The sequence below is a fragment of the Myiozetetes cayanensis genome, unplaced genomic scaffold, assembly GCF_022539395.1.
Source record: "Myiozetetes cayanensis isolate MyiCay16 unplaced genomic scaffold, myiCay2020 scf1, whole genome shotgun sequence".
Classification (NCBI taxonomy): Eukaryota; Metazoa; Chordata; class Aves; order Passeriformes; family Tyrannidae; genus Myiozetetes; species Myiozetetes cayanensis.
Window position 1 is genome coordinate 32071932 of NW_026086604.1, and position 22685 is coordinate 32094616.

Below are 22685 nucleotides of genomic sequence, written 5' to 3' on the forward strand. Positions count from 1 at the left end.
GTACCACTTTGTTCTAGGGGTGCATTGGGCAGTTGCCTCCATACAGTTATTGTTTTATAGCTTCTTTATTTATATCTATTGCATAAGTTATACTATAATTATATTAAATAGTATGTTATGTGAAAGTTCTGCTGCTATAACCAATTATGCCCATCCAATTCTAAATTTGTTATCTACTCTTAGTGATCTGTTATCCTTTATGCCAGTTTCTAACACTAATAACATTTCATAATGGTACTTTCACTCCATGTGTTTGTGACTGCTTGATGAAAATGAAGAGACATTATTATTCCCATTTTTGATATACCCAAAATACAGAGAAGTTAAGTTACACCAATGAATATAAGAACAGATTTCATAATACCTTATCCTTACCCCAGCATTGAATGGCTTGTTTATGTTCAGTATGCTGCTTATAATGAACTTAAACAAGACTAAAGTGACTTGTTTTATAACAAAAGTTCTGCACACAATTGGCATTTTACAACCTTAATTAGGTTTTCCTTGCATCTATATGATTTTTTTATTTTACAGAATCATTAAATGCTTGCACAAAATGGCACTGCTTGTTTTTGCAGGGACACAGAAACAAAGATTCTGAGGTTTTAGGAGTTTTAGAAAAAATTGGAAATTATAGCCTAACTGCTAAAAGGTGGTGCCATACAGTCAATGGATCATGCGTAACTTTCACCAAAATGGATTTTGGTGAAAAGAAATATGTTTTATTTGTTGTTCTGAATGCAGTTGGGGGGTGGGAGGGAGTCACTAGTGTTTTCCTTTCAGTCTGTAGAGAGGAGAGACCACTTGTGTGACTAGGCATGTTGACAGGTGTAAAGATATATCAGTGGGTATGAGCTCTTGGCATGTTTTAACTCTGAATGTTCAGTGGGTAAATTTCTTGTTTTCTTCTTCAGGTATAAGTCAGCAGCCCGATCCAGGCTTCACAGGGGCCACCACTCCTCAGAGTCCACTAATGTCACCAAGACTGGCTCACTCTCAAAGCCCCATGATTCAGCAGTCTCAGGCTAATCCTGCCTATCAGTCCTCTACGGAGATGAATGGGTGGGCACAAGGGAATATGGGTGGTAACAGGTAAATCCAGAACAAAACCAAAATGAACAACACACAGAGTAATGGGGTCATTTACAGTCTACATGTATTTATGGGCTTGTTTTATGTAATTGTTAGTGTGTTTGTTGTTAACTATCTATCCTAAAAGAGATTTCTTTTCAATTTGGCTTGACAAATTGGTTTAAATTCTGTCTTCATACAAGGCAAAGTGAGTGCATAGCTAAAAGACCTGCATCCACGCAGTGCATTGCTTCATCTGTGGTAACTGATCAAACACTGTGTGTCCTTAAGAAGCACCTCTGCTGCACAGTGAACAGCCCCCAACATTTGTGTGGATGCATTTCTTCTGCATACAGTTTTCATGTTCTGCTCCCACACTGCTTTCCACATGGCTGGGTCAGCTGAGCCAGAGCCTATGCATTCCCTACTGCTCTGGAATTGCAGTGACTGGATTATCACCTCCCACTTTAAATGCTGGAGTGTAACTAGGTTCAGCCCATTAGTGCTTGCACATACTGGAGGTTAGCATATAATTTAATTCCCTGACAGCATCGTAGCGTGCCTCATGCATGCAGTCACCTCTTCAGTTGAGGCCCCTGCCCCAGCTGGTATCGCTCTAACAATCAGTCTGTCCAAATCAAATGGGCTGGATGTGGAAGACTATCGGTAGGCAGCTTCCAGATGGCAGTGACCTTTGCCTTTCGTTGGAAGATGGAAGGAACTATCAGGTACAGCCTGTATCACTTAACACTGGGGTGCACACAGCTGTCTCTAGCACTGTGCTTTTATCATCCTGAAGTTCTCAGGCTGTTCTTACTGTCCTAGCCCAGGCACAAATCTTTTCCCCACTGGTTGATAAAGATTTAATAAATCCAAAACACCAGTATTTTATTGATGAGGCTGGTCCAAATAAAGTACCCCTTAAAGCGTCTGATTTATCTCTTATCCTGATCCTTGTCCATACCCCATCCTCAGTGTCTTCCTGAAGCATCTGCGGGAGGCATAGCTGCGACTGTCTTGGATTCTGCCAAAAATGGCACAGGGGCAGCTCGATAAGAGTAGTGGTTGGCTTTGCTAAACTGCAGCTCTGCAGTGGAGGCATGTCAAATGTGTTTACACAAGCCACTGAGTATTCACAATGATCTGTAGTGTACTGTTTCAACCATCCAGATAACAACTTAAAAATGGGGTTAGGTGGCCTGAAAAGACATGGAATTGGAAGGAAGAGAATGGTGGGATTTTCCAAGTTTGGTCCTGTGCCCGGAATGCTGTTGCACTCCACCAAGTCTCACAGTGCACAACAATAGCCTAATGGAGTACCCAAGTGCAAGGTTGAGTGTTAACCTTGAAAGATTTCCTCAGCCGTGGGAGCAGTGCTTCACGTGGCACTAAAAGTTAGCCATGGATACAGAGGTGGTTATCGTGTGCCATCTGACACACAGCAGCCTTTCCACAGCCTTTCAGTCTAATGCAGATCCTCTAAATTATTGTCAGTAATAATTTCTTCATTGACTGTTGGGTTATGCTTGAAGAGTAGAAAAGACTGGTATGTAAACAGTGAAGTGCATTTCAGGAAATGTAAAGAAGTCTCTAATATAACTTCCAACATAACGGGAAGGAAGATACTATCCAGAAAGCACTTGACTGAGTAAAATGTGGGATGAGATCTTCCACAGTTACTCCTCCTTAAGTTGTTCAGAAAGGCCTTAAAGGAACATAGAGGATAATTGTCTTAGACTATATGTTGTTTCTTTACGGTGGCACATTTTCAAAATCTGATGCTAAGATTTGGTAAATAAATTTCTGCACAATTGCATGTCTATATTTGTGAGCCCACTTGCCCATAATTGTATGTACAAATCTGGTATTCATACATGCAAATAGATTATTTTGCAAAAAAGAATGTTTATTATACTAGCTCCAATTTCAGATCAACAGTCCTGTGCTGTGCTAACACTGGAAGGAAAAAAAGCTGGTTTCCTTTCCCTCCAAAAATTACTTTAAAATACAGACAAAGCACATTTAGACAGCTAATTGGCTGTTACTGCACATGCATAACAGATTTGTACTCTGCCATAGTTTCACACGCAAAGGCATGCATTTTTGTGCACAGACATGGGACCTTAAATTTTTAAAATCTTTTCCACGGACATTAATGCAGCTGAAAACTAGTTTTTCCTTTGAAGTTGGAATAAATGGCAGTATATACAAATTCTAGCTTAAAATTTATTAAAAAGAAAACAGTTTCTTAGTGGCTTCAGCATTCTAAGTCTGACACATTGCTTTTTCCATTCCTTGCTGTAGCATGTTTTCACAACAGTCCCCACCACATTTTGGGCAGCAAGCAAGCACCAGCATGTACAACAATAACATGAACATCAGTGTATCCATGGCAACCAACACAAGTGGTATGAACAACATGAACCAGATGACAGGGCAGATCAGCATGACCTCAGCGACCTCTGTGCCTACATCAGGGTTGTCCTCCATGGGTCCTGAGCAGGTGAGAATTTAAGGATGTGAGATGACAGCTAGAGGATTTGCTTTGATTTTCAGTAGCTTTTCAGGTCCGCTGTGATGGGCTGTAACTGCTGTAAGCCATTATGTTTCTTTTACTAGTTTTCTTGAGAAATTATGATGTTAAAAGGGCTTTGGTTTTAGCTCTGCACTCGAATAACCAAGGTGACCGATGAGGTAGAGAGCATTTTTTGCATCTGAATTTCCTGTTTTGACCTAGCACCACTGTAGCCAGCACATGTAGTTGCTCCCAAACTTCAGCAGAAAGTGCATGCTGACCTAGCTCCTGCTCTCGGTGAGTAAGTTTCCATAGCACATTCAGGCTAGGAGTTGAATGGCAGGCAGCTGTTTCCTAGAGAAAAGAGTGAAAGATGCTGGCATGGGCAGGGTGTGGAAGATGCTTCGACTGCCACAGTGTAGTACCAGAGAATAAATAGGCAATCAGTTTCAAGAACTATCTGTCTGGCAACTTCATGAGTACAAAATCCACATTTTTTGTAACATGGTGCGTATAAAAGAGGTTGCTGAATCAATAGGTAAGTAACCTGTTCTTTTCTGCCAAGAGAATGTTTACAGACTCATTCTTACTTGAGACTGCTACTCAGGGTATCTGAAATAAGAAAAAATAACATTTCTGTTTGTTAACCTGCAGTTAAGCTCACACAGTACATTAATAACTATTTGACAAACAAATCCTCTTAATTAACAGGTTCATATGTTTGTTTCAAAGCTGAACTCCAATTTATTTAAAACACAGTCTTGAAATTATGGAATTTTCTTTAAAATATTGGCGGGAAAGTACCCCTTGTGTCTTCAGGCAGCATCTCCTTCTATGGCAGACAATATCACAAATCTTTTTTCTGATACGATAACGTTCCAGTTTAAAGCTGATTATATTAATGGGTTGTTAATGTATGTCCTTTCTCCAGACTAAATTTGATAACAGAGTATTTTCTTTTCCAGTATTGTCCTTTACCTTAAATAGCTCTTGTCTTGTGTTTTAGAAAGATTCTATCAATGTGATTTTTGTTGTTGTTGGTTTGAGATTGTTGGATTATTTTGGTTTGGGTTTGTTGGGATTTTTCTTGTAAGCCAAACAAACCGAAGTTTTTCAGTCTCTTAGGCTTTAAATTCCCTCTCCTTTTCTGCACCTGTTCTGGTTTGCATCAGTATTTCCTAAGCACCAGAGCCATGTGCATAACACTTGTTGTTCCCTGTTTCTCTTGGAATACTCTGACAGATATAGCTGCAGATCACATTTGTCTTTTACAGCTGCTACATACTGGTGACCGAAAGTCATTTTGATACTCACAAATCTGTCACCTTCTCTGATATTCCCAGTTGCTAAGCCCAGTTATATCAGACTTTTTATCATTATTATTATTAGTTCCCAAGTGCATAGAGTTGAGCACATTTAATGTAGTAAAACAAAAACAAAGAGTGGAGATTTAAAGGTGATGACCTATTCTGATTTCTCAGGATACCCATGCTGCATAATTTTTCCTAAGAACCTGAACTGAGAAACTGCACTGTAGAAAGAGATCTGATTTTGTTTCAAAGATTTCCATGCAGGCTACTGTTTCCCCAGGCACAGCTGTCGCACTGCTTTTCCTTCCTGTTAGACTACAAGATCTTGTTTCAAGATAACATTTACCTAACTTCCAGTAAGCTGAATAGGCTGGGGATTTTTTATCCATCTCAACATTTGTTTTTCAGCCCATCACTCCCTTTTGTGGATCTACTTTAAACTCCATTGTTGTAACCTCCTTCTAGAAGTACGAACAGAGTAATCAGAGACAGCTTGTAATCCAAACCATGAGTTGTCTTGGTTCTGTTGATGACAATGTCACACTGAAGCCCTTATGATATCCCCAAGTTCTCCTCAGCACATTCTATAGATGAGACCTGCGTTCTTTGTTCCCAAATGTATTGCCTCCCTTTTGTCTCCATGAAATTGCATTTCATAGGTGGAGTTGGTTTAAGCAAAGTGCCACGGCTCATACTGTAACAGTAACCTGTTTTCCTTCTGATTTACCACCCCAGCACTGTGTCATCTGCAAGCAAATGTTTTCTGCTTCATCTAGGTCAGAAGTGGCCAACTGACAGCTGAGGGGCCATTTCTGGGCCATGAGGCGGTCCTTTTTAGTCCTCAGGAGTGTTTGCCATGCTGCTTTACATTTTCTTTCCTGAGAGACATGAATAGCTAAAATTCTATATTTGAGTACTAACATTGACACTTTTCTGTTTTTAGGGCATAGGGTTTTTTTTTACTATTTGACATCTTTATTTAGCAGTTTATCTAGACTGTGCTGGACTTTTTCTTGTCACTGGTGGCTTTCAAAATGACTGCGTTTTCTGTAATTCTGCTGACTGTTGCTATTTCATTCACTATTTGGGTTTTTCTTACGCTGTCACCTACACTTCTGTTTACTTATTCAATGTCATTTTTTGTTCCATAGTATATAATTTGAACTTCACATGCTTGTCTGTTTCTGACCACAGTGAGTAACACTGATTACACTGCAAATGTATTCTTGCTTTTGAGAAAAACTCAACAATGTTACTGGATAGTTGCAGAAGATATATTACCTATAGTGAAAAGCTGTGCCTGGACTTATTTACCTGGTAAAAAGCAGGTATATTACCTTTGGTACCAAACATGCTTGCTTGGCTCTGTCTCCTCTCTCATTGTGGCACTATGCTGTATCATAGAGATGTAGCCAGAGCTCAGAAATACTAAGTTTCTGCTCACACTTGTGTATCTCCATCTTCTCTTGTTTACTATCTGGGCTCTCAGCATTACCAAATAAAAAGATTATGTTCAAAATGGACTTGTTATTAATGATACTTAATGGCTTTTTATGTATTTGAGGAATGAGACCTTGTCTCATTATCATCTTCTCATAATTACATTAAAGCTCTTCAGGCTGCTCTTAACTAGTGTTTTTTCTAGGAGGCTGCTACCAGGAATGCTGAAATGCCAGCTGCCAGGGCTGCAGGTTCCTTCTGTCCAAAACAGCTTCCCCAGGCATCAAGAAAGTAAACCTTCCTGGTATTCCACCATTCACACATCTTCCTTTGTTCTTGTCTTCATGACAGTACTCTCCAGGCCAAAATTATGATGGCATCTAAGAAGAGTTATCTTGAAACAGTATTTTGATTTTGTTTTAGCATATTGGATGAAAGGAGCTCATCCAGGAGGAATGGCAGGAAACTTTTCTTGTTAGACACCTTGTATATAATTCTACTTTATTAGCAGGAGGCTGTATTAATACACTTAATTGCTAAGGAATTGTAAAACATCTTTGTTCTTGTTTTAGTCAGGTTTCATATCTGATAATACTGCTTGACTTGTCTTCAGGAAATTATAAAAACCCTTCCATTTCTCTGTCCTTCCCCATACTTTTCTGATTGAGTATTTATTGCAGTCAGAAAAGTTAACGTGAGAATGTGGGGTCTTTTAAGGACTTCTGAAGCAAATGTATTTATATAACAAAATAGTACTTTTCTTTTTGGTATCTGATACCATGTCAGTCAGAATTCTTGCATCATCACTGGCAAAGAGATTGTGTAATAGGAACTTCCGGGATGCCTTTGCTACTTTTGTAGCATGCAGCCTGGAACCACCTTCTTTTTCCATACCTGTCCTAAGTGCCACGAGGCAAATCATGCAGCCATCTTCTCGTTCCAAAACTGCCATTGATTCAATATACAACTTACTTATTTCTGCTTTTGATTTTTTACCTCCCTTTGTCTGCTGAAAAATCAGAAAAGACGTCTGTGCTTGTGTATTCTGATAAATATTGATCAATAACAGAAAACACTTTTCAAACATAGATTCTGTTGCTTAGTCAAATGCATGTAGATAAAGCTGCAAAGCTGTCTTCTTTCTTTATGAATGAATGAATGAAATTACGTGATTCTCTTCCCTCCCAATTTAAATTTTCACATTCAGGTTCAAAAATCTGCTCACTCATACTAAGAAGGAGAAAGCATCACTAGGAGGCTTGCAGGACTTAAACAATGAGTTTCTTCAGAGTTGAAATTCCTATGGCAAAAATATTTTAAATTTTTAACCGTACCCACTGAATTGTGGTCTTCTCTCTGGTAGCATTTGAAACTCCTCCATTAGGTGGTTGCATGTGATTGCATTTAGCTTTGCAGCATTTTTTCAAAATAAATGAATAGTGAGAGAAACAACAGTCAGAAGGACCTGAAATGAGAAGAGTTTGGTGTGATAAAATCAAGACAGTATTCCTCAACAAGAGAAGATTGAGATGGGACTTCATTAATGTTTATAAGTATCTGAAGGGAGGGTGTCAAGAGGATGGAGCCAGGGTCATCTTGGCAGTGCCAAGCAATAGGACAAGAGGCAACAGTCCTCAGAAAGTTCCACTTGAATATGAGAAAAAACGTCTTTACTGTGCAGGTGATTGTGCACTGGAAAAGACTGGCCCAGAGATGTTGTGGACTCTTCCTCATTGGAGATATTCAACAACCATCTGGACACAAGCCTGTGGCATGTGCTCTTGGATGACCCTACTTGAGCAGGGAGGTTGGACCGGATGACCCACTGTGGTCCCTTCCAACCTTACCCGTTCTTTGATTTTGTGATTCCCCCACACTGCAGCAGGTTGCTGTAGCTGAAGTGAGGTGGAGCACAGACAGAATCTCCTCTCCTTCACAACACAAGTCTCCTAAAGGGCAGGTGACAGAAAAAACATCTTTTTCCTTCCAGCAAATCTGGAGGGGCATATCTTCACTGTTATCACATCCATCTACTATGAGAGAAGCAACAGCGAACCAATTCAGCAAAGACTGTGGAAGATGTTTCTCTCCCCCTAAAACTTCTAAGGAAAACTGTTTTTTTCCTAATATTTCAGAACCTTGCTGAAGGGCTCTGTTTTGTATTTTATACCTGTTCCTACATGGTGAGATGAATCCTTTGACTAAGAAAGCAGTGCTGAAAATTTGGCAATTTTTTTTCCACATAAAAAGCATTTTCCACTCTTTTCCACGTAACTAAGCATGACAGACCCTTTGGTTGTGCGGAAATTCACAGCTTCAGTTCTTTCCCATGACTGTGTTCAGAAAATTGTGGAGACCATCCCTTTAGGAAGGCATGCCACTGCACATTTTCCCTTTTAATGCTTTCTCCCATTGCTTACAAACAGAAAAGTGTCATTAAAACTAAGTCAATAGTTTGTATAATTTAGCCTACAAGTTATCTCATCAGGCTTTGAAAAAATTGTGTGATGGTTTGCAAGCAGCCAAGCCTTGTATTATTGAGGTTAGGAAAGCAGTTACATGTTTCTACTTTCAGAATTTTCATAGCAGGGATGTCTTCTTCAGATAACACTGACCTAATTTATGGAGCCTGCTTTGTAAAACATGCACAAGGGTCATAGTATCAGGAAGGAAATCTTTGTTGTTGACTGTGAAGCAGAATAATATGAGTCAAACACATGCTGTGCAAGGAGGGTGCTCGGCTGTACAGTCACTTCCCTGACTTCAGCATCATCTCAGGAGTGGGTGTTGGTATATGCAAGTAGTGTAGTGGTTTATAATGCTTCTTTTTAACTCCCAGACCTCCTCCCAGTGTATTTTTTAATTCTCCTTAATATCTTGTTACCAATAGGTTAATGATCCTGCTATGAGGGGAGGCAATCTTTTTCCTAACCAGCTGCCTGGAATGGATATGATAAAGCAGGACGGAGATGCAGCACGGGTAAGAAATGGCCCACAGAGGCAACAGAACGATGAATATGCGGTGGGCTGGAATGGATACGGTATCTCTTTACTTGCAGGGTTACAAGTGCCCCAGGGAAATATTAATTAACCTGAGGGAGCCGCTTGCATCATAGGCACAGGGAGGGAGGGAGTGGTGGCCGCGTGGAGCAGCGCAGGGCAGGCGCCATCTAGCTGCATAGCTGCAGCTGCCGCCTCTGCCCCCACTCCTCCGAGGCCCTCCTGGTCATGGGCCTGGTAAGGCTTTCTGCTTTCAGAGAAAAGGAACTGGAATAATAGGGGAAATGAGGAAGATTTGTCTGAAAAGTTATCAACATGAATGAAAGTGAAGAATATGAAAGTACTGAGGTGGAAGTAGCTGTACGTGTGTTTTATTGTATCCCTGCCTTTTTTTGTATGCACGTGTATATTTAAAACATCCCTTTCCACACCTTCGTGGTTCATATAAACATACAAGTATCTGTCTTCAAGAGTGGGGGATCTGTGCATAAAAAGTCTCATCTGCAACTATTTCTTGATCACTATGATGATTAATAAAATGATGCAGAGTGTTCTGCTCTTGTAGAAGCTGTCATATACCAAGGTGTTTCTACAGAATCATGGAATGGTTTGGGTTGGAAGGGACCTTAAAGATACCCAGTTCCAACCTCCTGCCATAGCCAGGACACCTTCCGTTAGACCAGGCTGCTCAGAGCCCCATCCAACATTGAACATTCCCAGGATTGGGGCATCCACAACTTCTCTGGGTAACCTGTTCCAGTGTCTCACCGCCCTCACAGTACAGAATTTCTTCCTAATACCTAATCAAAACCTACTCTTGGTTTAAAGCCATTCGCCCTTGTCCAGTCACTACGTACCGTTGTAAAAAGTCCCTCTCCATGTCCCTTATAGACCTCTTCAGGTACTGGGAGGCTGATAGATCTCCTACTTAGTGCTTCCCCGAACAAGTTAAATTTCATGTCCTAAAAGATGCCCAACTGTCAGATAAGAAGATACCAGGTACCACTGAGATAAAAAAGGGAATAAGGCTGTTGAGGCGGAAACAGACTAAAGGAGGAGGTAGATTTTAAATAATGGTTGAAGGGAGAAGGAAAATAGAGTGGACGTGACAGAAAGGGTACAAGAGAGGATGGAGAGAATTCACAGTGCAGGTGGAAAGAAATGAGTGGCATTACTTCAGGCAGGGAATCCCTGGGGTGTAAAGTTAACAAAATGGAGTCAGTGCTGTGACAATGAGATGGACAGTAGCCGTGCATGAAGCAGTTTTGTCTCACCTGAAGAAAAGGAACTTCTAAAAACCTTGAATTATTTTGTAAAGGTACATTGGACTGCACTGTGTGATTTTCCTTTTTTTCTACTAATGTACCTCTAGACTGTCAATGAAAATGTAGATGATTTATATGCACTATACCTTTTACTAAACTTTGAACTGTAATAGAGGTTAAATAGCTACTTTTTTTCATGTGACTGAGCTATAAACTACTTCTATGTAACTTTAAGTTCAAGTTGTGTAATTAGAAAACTGAGAAGAGAATCGATATGCAATTTTTGCAATGCATAATTTTTTCCAAGTTGCTGGCACAGTGGAAGTGTTTATTTAGCATCTTTCTAGAGATACTGTTTGCTAAATGTCCTCCTCAAAAATAAGGACATCTTTAGATTTTCACTTTTGTTTCCCACTTTGTCTTTAAAAAACCAGTAAACAGGGTCCCTGAGATGCCTCTCGACATATTTGAAAGAGGAGTCAAAGGTTGCTTTGTCCGTATTAGTCTGGGCATGAGGGATGTCAGTGCAGTGTCTCTGTGCTGTGATGAAGAAAGGAGGAGCCAGGATCAAGACTCACTCTGCTGCCTATAGCTGGTTGCCCTAAATAGCTCCAGTGGCACCAGCTGGGCTGGGAATAGTGGATGTACAAAACATAGGACTTTGCTTTCCTGAATTGCGGGGCAGTTCGTGACACTGACTTTGTCAATAAAGATACATTTCTGGGCCTTGTGTCAATGCAGAGGAAAATGTGGTGAAATCAAAAGCATGGTGTAGGCAGCTTCCAGAAGGCAGCCTAGCAGCATTGTCGTGGTTTTGCCCACCAGCCCATCCCTGGGGCTGTGGATGTTTTTTTCCAGGTGATTTCCGGACAAAAAACCAATCAAAAAGTTCAGTGACGCCTTTGCTAATTACATCTTTAAGAAAACGGAACAGAAGGGTTGTGTTGCGCAGTTGAAATTAAGCAGCCATGTAGGAAAGGCAGTGGTGGGCCCTGAAGTGGGCCAAGGCCTCCTCCTCCCCCGGCCCTGGGCCGGTGCAGGGGGGCAGGTGCAGCACTGAAGCCTCCCTTCTCTCTTGTGAGAGAGTGAAGAAAAACAACTTTAGAAGACTACTTGCTTGGACGAGAAACCGCTGCAAAGAAATTCCAGCGAAGAAATAAGGAACCTCCAAGGTCAAAGTTGGCAGTCGGAGGAGAGAGAAGAAAGGTTCGAAGGGGGGAGGGCTGCTTCTTTCTCCTTTCATTCTCCCTCCCTCCAGCAGGGAAAAGACTGAAAAATAAAATCCCTGCCACTTGTATAAGTTTGTTAGGGTGAAAAAACCCCCCATGCGGCTCACAGAGGAGCTTGTGGATATATCAGAGATTTGTGACTTTGACAGAGAGAGAAAGCCTTATGATGGAGCAGAAGCAGCTCGGGTAAGGCAGAGTCCTGTTGAAGACTTTGTGACCCTTGAAGGGGACGATGCTTATGCCGGAGCAAGGACGGCTCGGATAAGCTTGGGATCTCAGTGAGAGATCCATGTTGCTGGTGCTGAAGATTTGTGACCCTGAGAGAACCTACGCTGGAGCAAAACACGGCTCGGGTAGGGATGTTGGGATCCATGTGTGGGATCCATGCTAGACCATGTTGGAGAGGTCTATCAAGGACTGTTTTCCCATGGGGAGGGACCTCCATAGGGAAACAGGGGTGAACTCTTAAACCATTATCCCCTGTAACTCTGTGAAAGAAGATCCATAGTAAGCAAGTGTCCCCTTGCAAGCCTATGGAAGAAAACCCTTCAGGACCTGGGTAACCCCCAGCCTTCGGTTTTAGCCCAGGAGGGGGGTAGGCCCAGCCCTGGAGGCCAACACAGAATGAGAGAGAGATAAAGGAGTTCCAGCTGCGACGAGAGTGCTGCAGAGTTGCTAGAGAAAGAGCTGGAACTCCAAGAATGGAAACAGAAACTGCTTCTCCTCCTTAGACTGATATAAAGGGAGGGGGGGAGAAGTATTTTTCTGTAAATACATAGCATCTTTTACTTAAGTAGAATTGTTGTAGATATAGTTCTTTAGTTTTAACTTGTTAATAATAAATGCTCATACTTTTTTTTCCCAATTCAGTCTCTTTTTGTCTGCATAAACCTTCTCTCAACTGATAGTAATTATATGGGGGGTATAAAAGCAAATTGAGCCAGGGCAAAGCCACGACAAGCATGCACGTGGACCAGTGAGAAAGCTGCCTACCACCAGCACTGTCCCCGAGCAAACGGGGCCTTCGTCAGGCATGGCAGGAGGCTGCAAGGAAAGAGCCTCTTCCCTGCCAGTGTCACAGGATACAAGTGAAAAGCAACCCCAGGGGAGAAGGAAAATGGGTTTTGGCTGGATTGACTCTCTGACCTGACTGACCACAGCACCCCATGGGAGCAGGCGTTTGCAAGGGAAGGAAGACAGAGAAGCACAGATTACAGCCACTGGAAGGGACAGTCTTAAAACAACTGTGAAAACCACTTCCTCAGGGTTTTTTTTTAAGTAAGAATGTACAAGATAATCAACTCAGCTGAAACCAGTTTGTACTGTATTTGTGTAAAGACCTTGCAAGGGTATTAAGTATGAGGTAAAGAACATCTCTAGGGATCAGTAGCTGAAGCTGGTTTTACTTTTTTATTCCCCTTTTTTTTATTATGCATCTTGGAAGGAAAAGTGAACCAAGGCAGTTGTTTCCTCTGAGTGTGATGCAGCAGTAATACATAGAGACTTTGCACATATTCCAAGAACTAGACTTCTCTTAAACCCTATTAACATTCCTTTAATTGGAGTTTACAAGAGGGAAATGATCCCAAGTTGTTATTATATCCATGATAAATAGAATGAATTAAGGACCTAAGAATGCAGTGAAATTAAACTACTACTGATATCACTGGAATTAAATAGCAGGTCAGTTGTATCTGTGTACACAAAGAATAGTTTTGTAAATTCCTTTATAAAGCTTTATAAATTCCAACTAAATTTCAAGTATGTTTGACAGTGGGAGGTGCACCACAGCATCCCAGATCTCATTGACCTATCTGTTTTCACCATGTGAGCAGGAAGAATTAATATTTATTAATACAAGTATCCCCATTTCTCTCTCTTTTTCTTTTTTTTTTTTTTAATTTTTTTTTTATTTTTTTATTTTTCAGAAATATTGCTGACCCTGAGGGTGGTTTGGTTGCTCCTTTCTTCAGCTGACCGGGCTTATGGCCCCAAATCCTTACCAGTTTGAAGAGCTGCGTCTGTTTGTCGTGTCCCAGCTGAGCTGCCAGCACCGGCGGCGGCCGCCTGCTGCCAACAGGACTCAGCCCTGCCTTCCCGAGGGGGAGCCGGGTGGTGGTTGCCGACGAGCAGCCTCTTCTTTGACAGTCTGAAGCTAGCGTACAGACAGTTGCTCAGTCTGTTCACTGCATTCACCTTAGTGCAACTTAGATCTCTCCTGCAAAGTAAATGTTGACAGGCAATTTTCATAAACCATGTCAGATTGAATGTATTTAAATGTATGTATTTAAGGAAAAAACGACCATGCTCTTCTTCTGTTTCTGTTTAGTTCTAGACCTTGGGGGTTTTTTTGCTTTGTTTTCCCTGGCTTACTCAGTCTGGTGCAAAGGATTCAGTTCTGTCTGAAAACTGGTGTTTTAGACTAAGGCCTGCATTTTGGGGCGGAGAGGAGGCGTGGAAGAGGGCGTAGAAGCAACGTTTGGTACATACAGAGACCTCTAACGAGTGTGTTCCACTGACAAGCAAGTCAGAGAAGATCAACTGATGCAGAAAACTATACAGACCAATTTTGAATGGGGTTAAAGTTGTAAAACAGATGAAAATTACCCTGTGAGAGGGCTGTTTATAAGGGGCGTTTTGGTTGGGTTTTGTGGTAGTGTTTATAATGCAAGTCATGAATTCAAACATACAGGTGGGTTACATTTTCATTTAATTAAATTCCTAACAATCAGCAAATCCTGATTTATTTTTTTTTTTAACTTGGCTCTCCTGACCTCTTACATCTTCCTCTTCTTTCTAATAGAATAAAAGAACAGGTTACTCCGTTATTTCCCTACGTGTGTTTCCAGCAATCTGGACAACCAGTTACTGGATGCTGAACAGCAAAGTTCAATGGTAATGCATGTACTGATTATGGTAGTGGCAGAATTGGTGCATAATATCTAAGATACCTGCTTTAAAGCATGATAATTTCTGGTTCCCATCCCCTTAGCTGGGAAAATAACAATTCCTGTAATACCTATAGCAGATATCACTACAGACTTCACCACTATCATGTGTTTCTGATTATTTTAAAGCAGTATGAACTACGAGGACGTTTTGTAAGGTACATAAAATCCAGTTTATATGTAAACAAGCAATAATTTAAGTTGAAAACTTAAGTGTTTTACTTGTATAATTTTTGTGAGATATACATGTTGTGAAGTTGATTCCAAATGAGGTACTTCAGTATTAAATTAGATATCTTCTTAGCCGTGTGTGTCTCCTGGAAAAGTGTTTTGTAAAGAATCACAATGCCTTGATTAGACCTAATTTGTAGGCTTGAGACTTCTTATTTTCTAAACCTTGTGATTCTGCTCATAATATCATTTAACTAACCTATATTATATGCAGCCACTGTAGGAACCAATTCTTGATTTTTGTATGTTTATATCCTTTCGTAACGAATCTTAGAAAAACTGTTACTAAGCAGGCCACTGTTAAGGCATGTTGGTTTTTTTCCTTGCCCACTGTGGTTGGAATAATCTTTTCTTATACTGACATCAGTTTCTGAGGACTTGAAATATTAAGAAATTGATGGATTTGACCTCTGTTTTCTTTCTGCTGACTCCTAATTGTCATGGCTTAGGAATGGTACTTCCCAGTTAAGTGCTCCCACTGAGACTCTCCAAACCATGCTAGATAGCTCCCCCCTCCTCTGTGGCAGGGCTGGTGAGGAGAACTGGAGGCACAAAAGGTAAAGATCATGGGTTGAGATAAGAACAATTTACTGGAAACAGCAACCAGATGAGAAACAGTAACAATAACAGCAACAATACTAATGACAGAGGGTACAGGAAAGAGGCGAACTTCTCACAGGGACAAACTGCTCCCTCCACCTCGCTATGCTGACCCAGAAGAGAGCCCTTCTCCCTGGAAGGGACTCCCTTCCCCCACCCCCAGCAATGACATGAGGTGGTATAGGGTCCTAGCCATGCCCTCTCCTGGCTACTGCAAAAATTAACCCTGCCCTGGCCGGAACCAGGACACTAATCCACAGACTTTCTAAGCTGAACACAAATTTTTTGATGTAATGTAAAATACAGTGTGTTTTATAATATCTCATCAGCCTTGCCTTCTGGGAGTGAAAGGCTTGTTCTGTTGCCGTTTAATTTGTTCTGGTATTCAGGTGGGAGTTCAAATAAAATAGCAGCTATTTTATGTTAAGGTTGAGGAAAATATGATAAAGGCTGTTTCTGTGTTTGTCCCTAAGGAGGGCAGTGTCACCGTTCTGGAGAAACAACATTTTTTCAGCTGTCACTGTTCTGTTACCAAACTCAAACAGAATATTTAGTCAGCTGAACCATCCTCTGACCTGCTGATGGGAAACCAAAGTAACCATCAGCCCTGAACTCCACAGCCTCATTGCTACAACATTGGTGTTAAACTTGCATTATATATCTGACAAAAATATTTATGTAAGAAGTGTATAAATTTGAAGAAATTAACTTCATGCACCACTAAGTGTAAATGGGTTTTAGAATAATTTTTTTTTCTATTCCATTCTTTTTTGGTTCTTAACTGTAACCTCTGCAGATAGATTATTCTTTTTCACAGTGGACAAAATAGTTTAAATTTGTCCTGTTTCACAACAGACCTGCAAACGCTTATCTGTAGTGATTATGATACTTCATCATCCATTGCCATTTTGAAAGAAAGGAGATTGTACCTATCACTTTGGCTCCGTTTGGGTTCATTGTGACTTTTGTCGTCTTCTAAGTAATGAAAGAGAAAAGTGAGTGAAGAAATCTTCTGATCATATTGATCACTATAGAAACAAAAAAGCCAAATCAATTCCCTTCATTATCAGTATTTTTCATCCTGTATACAGTAAATTTGTTGGAGAAAGTACTTGGATTTCGTTTAACAGAACAATTAATCAGTGTTCTACTTACATTACTAAATGTGAAAGGCGCATAATGTGAAAAATAAGCATATATACACGGTCGTACGACCTGTTTAAGTGTTCATGTAATGTGGTAAGTTTAAAAAGTGAAGTGAGCTGTTTTGCTACAAGGAATTAATTTGTACTCGATCCTTAAAATATTGTCCCACACCGGTATCCCTTTGGGCCTGTATTAATTAAAAGCAATGTTTTTGCAGTTTATACAATACATTTTTTAATCTTTGTTTAAAAGCGAAATTCATATGGGCTTAACAGATTAAATGGGTGGCACAGCTCCACTTGCAGAACCCAAAGATACACAATCAGTTTTGAAATGCAACTTAAGCCATTAATTGTTGGTGTGAATTTAAAAGTTTTCTAGTATTTGTATGGTAGTATGCTGCCTAAGAGCAAAAGCATTCTCTGCACAAAAGAAAATTTACTGTAGTGGCTTTGATTTTAATTAGAATTTTCTCCCTGGTGTTTCTTTGTAGACTAAAACAAAATCTTTTAAGTTTCTTACTACAGGTAAAAGCTATGTGCAAGAACCTCAAAATGCTAAAATCTAGCATAATGCCTTAGATCTGTTTTTAAGTCTTGTATATTCCTACATAGCTGTCTGATGTATTATATTTGTATAGTGAATTGTGTACAATTTTGGAATAAGTGCATCATCACTTAATCTTTATGTTGTTCAATAGAGATGATGGACACATTACTTCAAACATTTACTGTCATTTAATTTTTTTCCCTTTATGTCATTTGTGGGTTTTATTTGTACAGTTCATCATGAAGTTGCATCTGAGATGTGTGTATATGAAAAGATTATACAAGGGTAAAATTAAGCAATATATAAACTATGGTTCTTCAGGAGAAAGCTTACAGTGTTTCAGGTTGTGATTTATTTTCAAAACGGAGTTGACTCTGAACATCACTTTGTTCACCTGCATTGATGTTTGTATTTCTAGTGTTAGCAGTTTATGCAAAGGTAGATATATTCAGAGAAATTTTAAATACATTTATGCAAGTTAATATTGCTTTGCTGATGCTATTTGCTTATTTGATGTTAAATAATGCTATTGTAAATAAAGAATTCTGTTGTTATTGCATCATTTAATAAATTTTAATGCCTTCGGGTTTTACATGGCTTTAGAGATTTCAACGTGTTTCTGTTGTGTCTTTATTTGTTCATAGAAGGGTATAAGATGTAGCACTAAAGCACTGAAGGGGGTAGATAGATTGGTAGGTTCTAAGAAGGTAGCAGGCTTTTTTATATTCCAGCTAGTTGTTACTTGCAAATCCTTTTATCTTTATAGTGCTATATTAACTGAAAATGTTAATCTCTTGGTTTAATGTGAGAACAGTTCATTATGAGTACTTTTTTATGTATCAGTCAGGATGAAATGGGTGTCTTTCACGACAGTGTCAGCAGAGGCAGACCTGAAATGATGTGAAGTGGGGCTGAGTAGAGTTATGATCTTATTCTTGCTATGCCAAATGCTGAATTTAAAACAGTTGAAAATGTTTGATTGATCAATTAAAAAAAAAAACACAACAGACAAACAATTAAAGGCACTACAAGGATTGATTATCATAATGACCTTATGCTGTCTCTGGGAACTGGATGAGGCATAAAAGCTATTTAAATAAAAAATTTTAAAAGCTAAAGTTATTCTAAAGACCTTCAAATGCTGGTAACCTTTCACCATTCCTACCAAAACAAGGCTTATCCTGCAGTTCTCGTGGCTTCAGCAAAATTAAGGTAGTCTTTGCATATGAGGAAAATAATGCCACATTAAAGAAAGCAAAACAGGAGGATGTTTCTTCCAAATGTGAAGTCAGAAGCAAGTAGAGAAAACATCTGTCTAGTAAGAGGGGAAATGTTTCCAATCAGAACCTTACCTTTAGACATTATTATAATTTATTAATATTAAAAAGAAGATACAACAGTTTTCACTAAGACTCCTGGCATCAAAATATGACAAGCTAATGATGACCTCTGTTGTAACTGACTTTATGAAAGAGAAGTACTGCCTTTTACTTTCTGGATCAGGCTTTGTTGACAGAGACCAGTGCGTGTGACATGAGGACCTGACATCATGGCAGAAGAGACAAAATGTGATGCTGCCTTTTGAAGGTCCTTTTCATGGTAAGCTGCACGTGGAGTCTTGCAGAATAGACTTTTCACAGAGACAAAACGGAGATGCCTGGAGATTTAGAATTATTCCCTGGCTTGTTTCTCACTGCTTACGGTTCTCCATGTGTTGTTCCAAGTATAAAAGGAGGGCTGCGTGCCATGCTGTGCTTGGGCTCAGGCTGTGGCAAAGGAATAGAGCAGCCAGTGGTACCTGCCCTCTTCCTCGATTCTTGGACTATGAAATGTGGAGGTAGAGGTGCCAGGTACTTCGTGGCCTCTTGACCATGCCCTGAAACAGTAATCACAGTGGAACTTTCATGATAAATTAGTTCTTGTACTGAAGAAAGCAGAACACAGGGCAGCCCTGAGTGGTTCTGTTGGCCTTTGGTATATATGACTTACATCATCTTATCTTTTTGAAATCCCTGATGGAACTTAAGCTGAGGGTTGTCTGTAGGCTCCAGCATTGTGTGGGGGCTGCTGAATCCCAGCTTTTAATACAGGTCAGTCCGGAGTCCCACCAGGAGTTCCTACTCTTTGACTGGCTAAAAGAGGGAAGAACAATCACAAATCAATAAAGTCCTTAGGAGAGGTAGGTCAGGAAAGGGTCCAAGTTGGAATTACAGTGTGAATGAACATGTATGAATGGTCGTCCTTCAGAGCTGGGCACTGAGGTCTGTGCCGCTTCACGACAGGCATTAGGGACAGCTCTCAAGTGCAAAAGAAACCACACCAGCAGTTAAAGACTCAGGTGGGTGTGATGGACCCCATTAATCCTTCCCTAATTTAGGTTCTAGTCTAAGCCTTTGTTACTGCTGCTAGTGACTCCAACCTCAGCCAGCATGGTGGGCTTAAGCTAGATGTTATAACCAGAAGTGACCACTCATGTACCTTTGTCTTTTTCTCTTCAGTCTCTCATTTTGGATACTTCCCATGAGGGTGAAAAAAAGCACACTTGATTGCATTGAAGGATTTAAGCTTAAGGAGCACCTTGGAGTCCAGAGGACCTAAGATACCCCAATTTCAGTGGGTTGTATTTTTCAGTTGGTACAGGGAGGCCACCTTCTTTCTGAAGAAAAACAGAATCCCTAACTAGAAGTTTGAGAAACTCTCAGGGGGGAAAAAAAAAATTAAGGATCAAGTAGAGGATCTTAAAGGACAGTTGGAGAAACATTTGATGGTGGCTGAAACAGAATGTGACTTACCTTCTGCCTGAAAGGGTGAAATCTGGCGATTGTACAGTGGACTATGACCAGAGCGTGTAGGGATGAGTGTGTGAGCGCTCATGTTTCATGCATCCAGCTGCACTAGCCTAGCAAATCAAAGAGCTGTAAAGCAGCTCTATGCTGTAAAGCCCTCTGTGAGGGCTGGGATGTGGGCAGGGGTACTGGGCAGGCAGAAGGGCTGTGCCCATATCCGGGGCATTCATGAACCTGTGTGTGCTTGTGAACCTAGAGAGCAGGGCAGGGTGTGCTTTCACCTGTGAACATAGACCTCTACCAGTTAGAGAAGAGGTGAGGATTCAGCTGTGTTTATGTCTTATTTGAGTAGCAAAAGTGACTACTGTTAAGAGTCCCAGCAGAAGGACTGGGGAGAGAATTGGAAGGGTAAAAGCTAGAAAATCGCTGAGTCGGGATAAAGACAGTTTATTAGGGAAAGAAAAAACTTCCACACAAGAAAAGAAAAAACAAAGAATTAATTCACACTTCCCATGGGAAGGCAAGTGAATTCAGTTCAGCCATCTCCATGAGAGCAGGGCCCCAAGTAGCACTTACTTGGGAAGACAAATGCCATCACTCCAAGTGTTCCCCCCTTCCTCATTTTTCCTTCCACTTTATATAGTGAGCATGATGTTATATGATATGGAACATCCCCTTGGTCAGTTTGGGTCACCTGTCCAGGCTGTGTCTCCTCCCAACCTCCCATGCAGCCCCAACTTCCTTGCCAGTGTGGCAGTAGGAAAAGGGGAAAAGAGCTTGGCCCTGTGTAAGCAGTTCTGAGCAGTAACAAAAATATCACTATATTATCAACCCTGTGTTCAGCACAAACTCTACCCTAGCCAAAACCAGCACAAATGGGATGCCTGTTTTTTGTTACTTCTCCACCCCTGAGGAGCTGGAATCTTTCTGCGATCATTAAAAGATTCTGGCCTAAAGAACAACAGTAGTTTGGGCACAGGGGACAGGCCATGTGACAGTTTCAGTGGTATCCAATGTGGTGTTCCCTCTGCCTCCCCTGAAGTTGGGTAGTAAAGGCAGCAGCAACATTCCACGGTGACAGGGTCTCTGTGCAAGGGGAGGAGCTGAGATAGCATTCAGACCCTCCTTCTACCAGAGAGCCAGAGGTCAAACTCATTCACTGGGGCAGCAGGAACTCTGCTTTAAATGTTTCAGTTCATACTGAATATGCTCTAAATTAACTATTCAACCTCCACCCACTGACATATTTAAGAATGAAGAAGGTAGTGAAGACTGGGGAAACTGATACACCACAGAGGCTGGGGAGGTGAATCATAGAATCATTGAATATGAGGACTTGGAAGTGACCCATCAGGATCATTGAGTCTAACTCCTGGTCCTGGACAGGACACCCCAAGAATCACACCATGTGCATGAGATCATTGTCCAAACACTTCTTGGACAGGCTTGGTGATGTGACCACTTTCCTGGGGAGCCTGTTTCAGTGCTGAAACACCCTTTGAGTGAAAAACCTTTTCCTGATACCTAACCTAAACCTCCCCTGTTTCAGCTTCATGACATGTCCTTTAAGTCCTGTCACTGATCACAAAAGTGAAGAGATCCAATACCTGTCCCTCCACATTGCTTCATGAGGATGTTTAAGACTGCAATTTGTTCTCGCTTCAGTCTCCTCCAGGCTGAACAAACCAAGCTGCCTTAGTCACTCCTCATAAGGCTTCTCCTCCAGACTCTTCTCCATCCTCATGGCCCTCTTTTGGACATTCTCTAATAGCTTAATGTCTTTTTCATTTTGTGGTGCCCAAAAATGCACAGAGTACTCAAAGTGAGGCTGCGCCAGTGCAGAGTGGAGTAGAACCACCACCTCCTTTGACCAGCTGATGATGCTGTGCTTAATGCAGCCCGGGACATGGTTGGCCCTCCTGGCTGCCAGGGCACTGCTGACTCATGTTCAACTTGCACTCAACCAGGACCAGGACCCCCAGGTCCCTTCCTGCAGCACTGCTTTCCAGTTTCTCATTCCCTGGTCTATACACAGAACCAGGGTTGTCTCATCCCAGGTGCAGAATCCAGCACTTGCCCTTGTTAAACTTTATACAGTTGATGATTGCCCAACTCTCTAACTTGTCGAGGTCTCTCTGCAGGGCCTCCCTGCCTTCGAGGGAGTCAAAGGCTCCTCCCAAGTTAGTGTCATCAGGAAATTTATTTATATTCCTTCTAGTCCTGAATCCAAGTCATTACTGAAGATGTTGAAGAGTACTGAGCCAAGGATGGAGTCCTGTGGAACCCCACTAGTGACCAAACACCGACCTGAAGTTAACCCATTCACTGTAACTCTATGTGCCCGACCTGTGAGCCAGTTGCTCACTCATCACATTACACAGTTTTCAGCTGTGTGCCAAATAATTTGTTCAGAAGGCTACTGTGAGAAACAGTATCAAAAGCTTTGCTGAAGTCCAAAATAATTATATCTACTGGCTTTGCTAGATTAACTAGGTGGGTTACCCTGTTGTAGAAGGAAATCAATGAAGCTGCTCCAACTTCTGTGGTGTGCTCAGGAAATTTTCCCTAAGAGATGTTCCTGAGAAGATAGTGCAG

The 22685-nt window shown here is 41.0% G+C and overlaps 1 protein-coding gene across 5 annotated transcripts in view; it reads left to right on the plus strand.

The window, feature by feature from the left end:
• The window catches only part of NCOA2 (nuclear receptor coactivator 2), a 189355-nt gene extending 171439 nt beyond the window's left edge, over positions 1-17916 (plus strand). For all 5 annotated transcript variants that reach the window (XM_050318852.1, XM_050318880.1, XM_050318861.1 and 2 more), the window contains 4 exons: positions 915-1092; positions 3376-3574; positions 9227-9316; positions 13759-17916. In XM_050318852.1, the coding sequence (XP_050174809.1) occupies positions 915-1092; positions 3376-3574; positions 9227-9316; positions 13759-13770 (479 nt within the window). In that variant the 3' untranslated portion in view covers positions 13771-17916. The remainder of the gene's footprint in view (positions 1-914; positions 1093-3375; positions 3575-9226; positions 9317-13758) is intronic.
• Positions 17917-22685: the final 4769 nt, after the last annotated feature.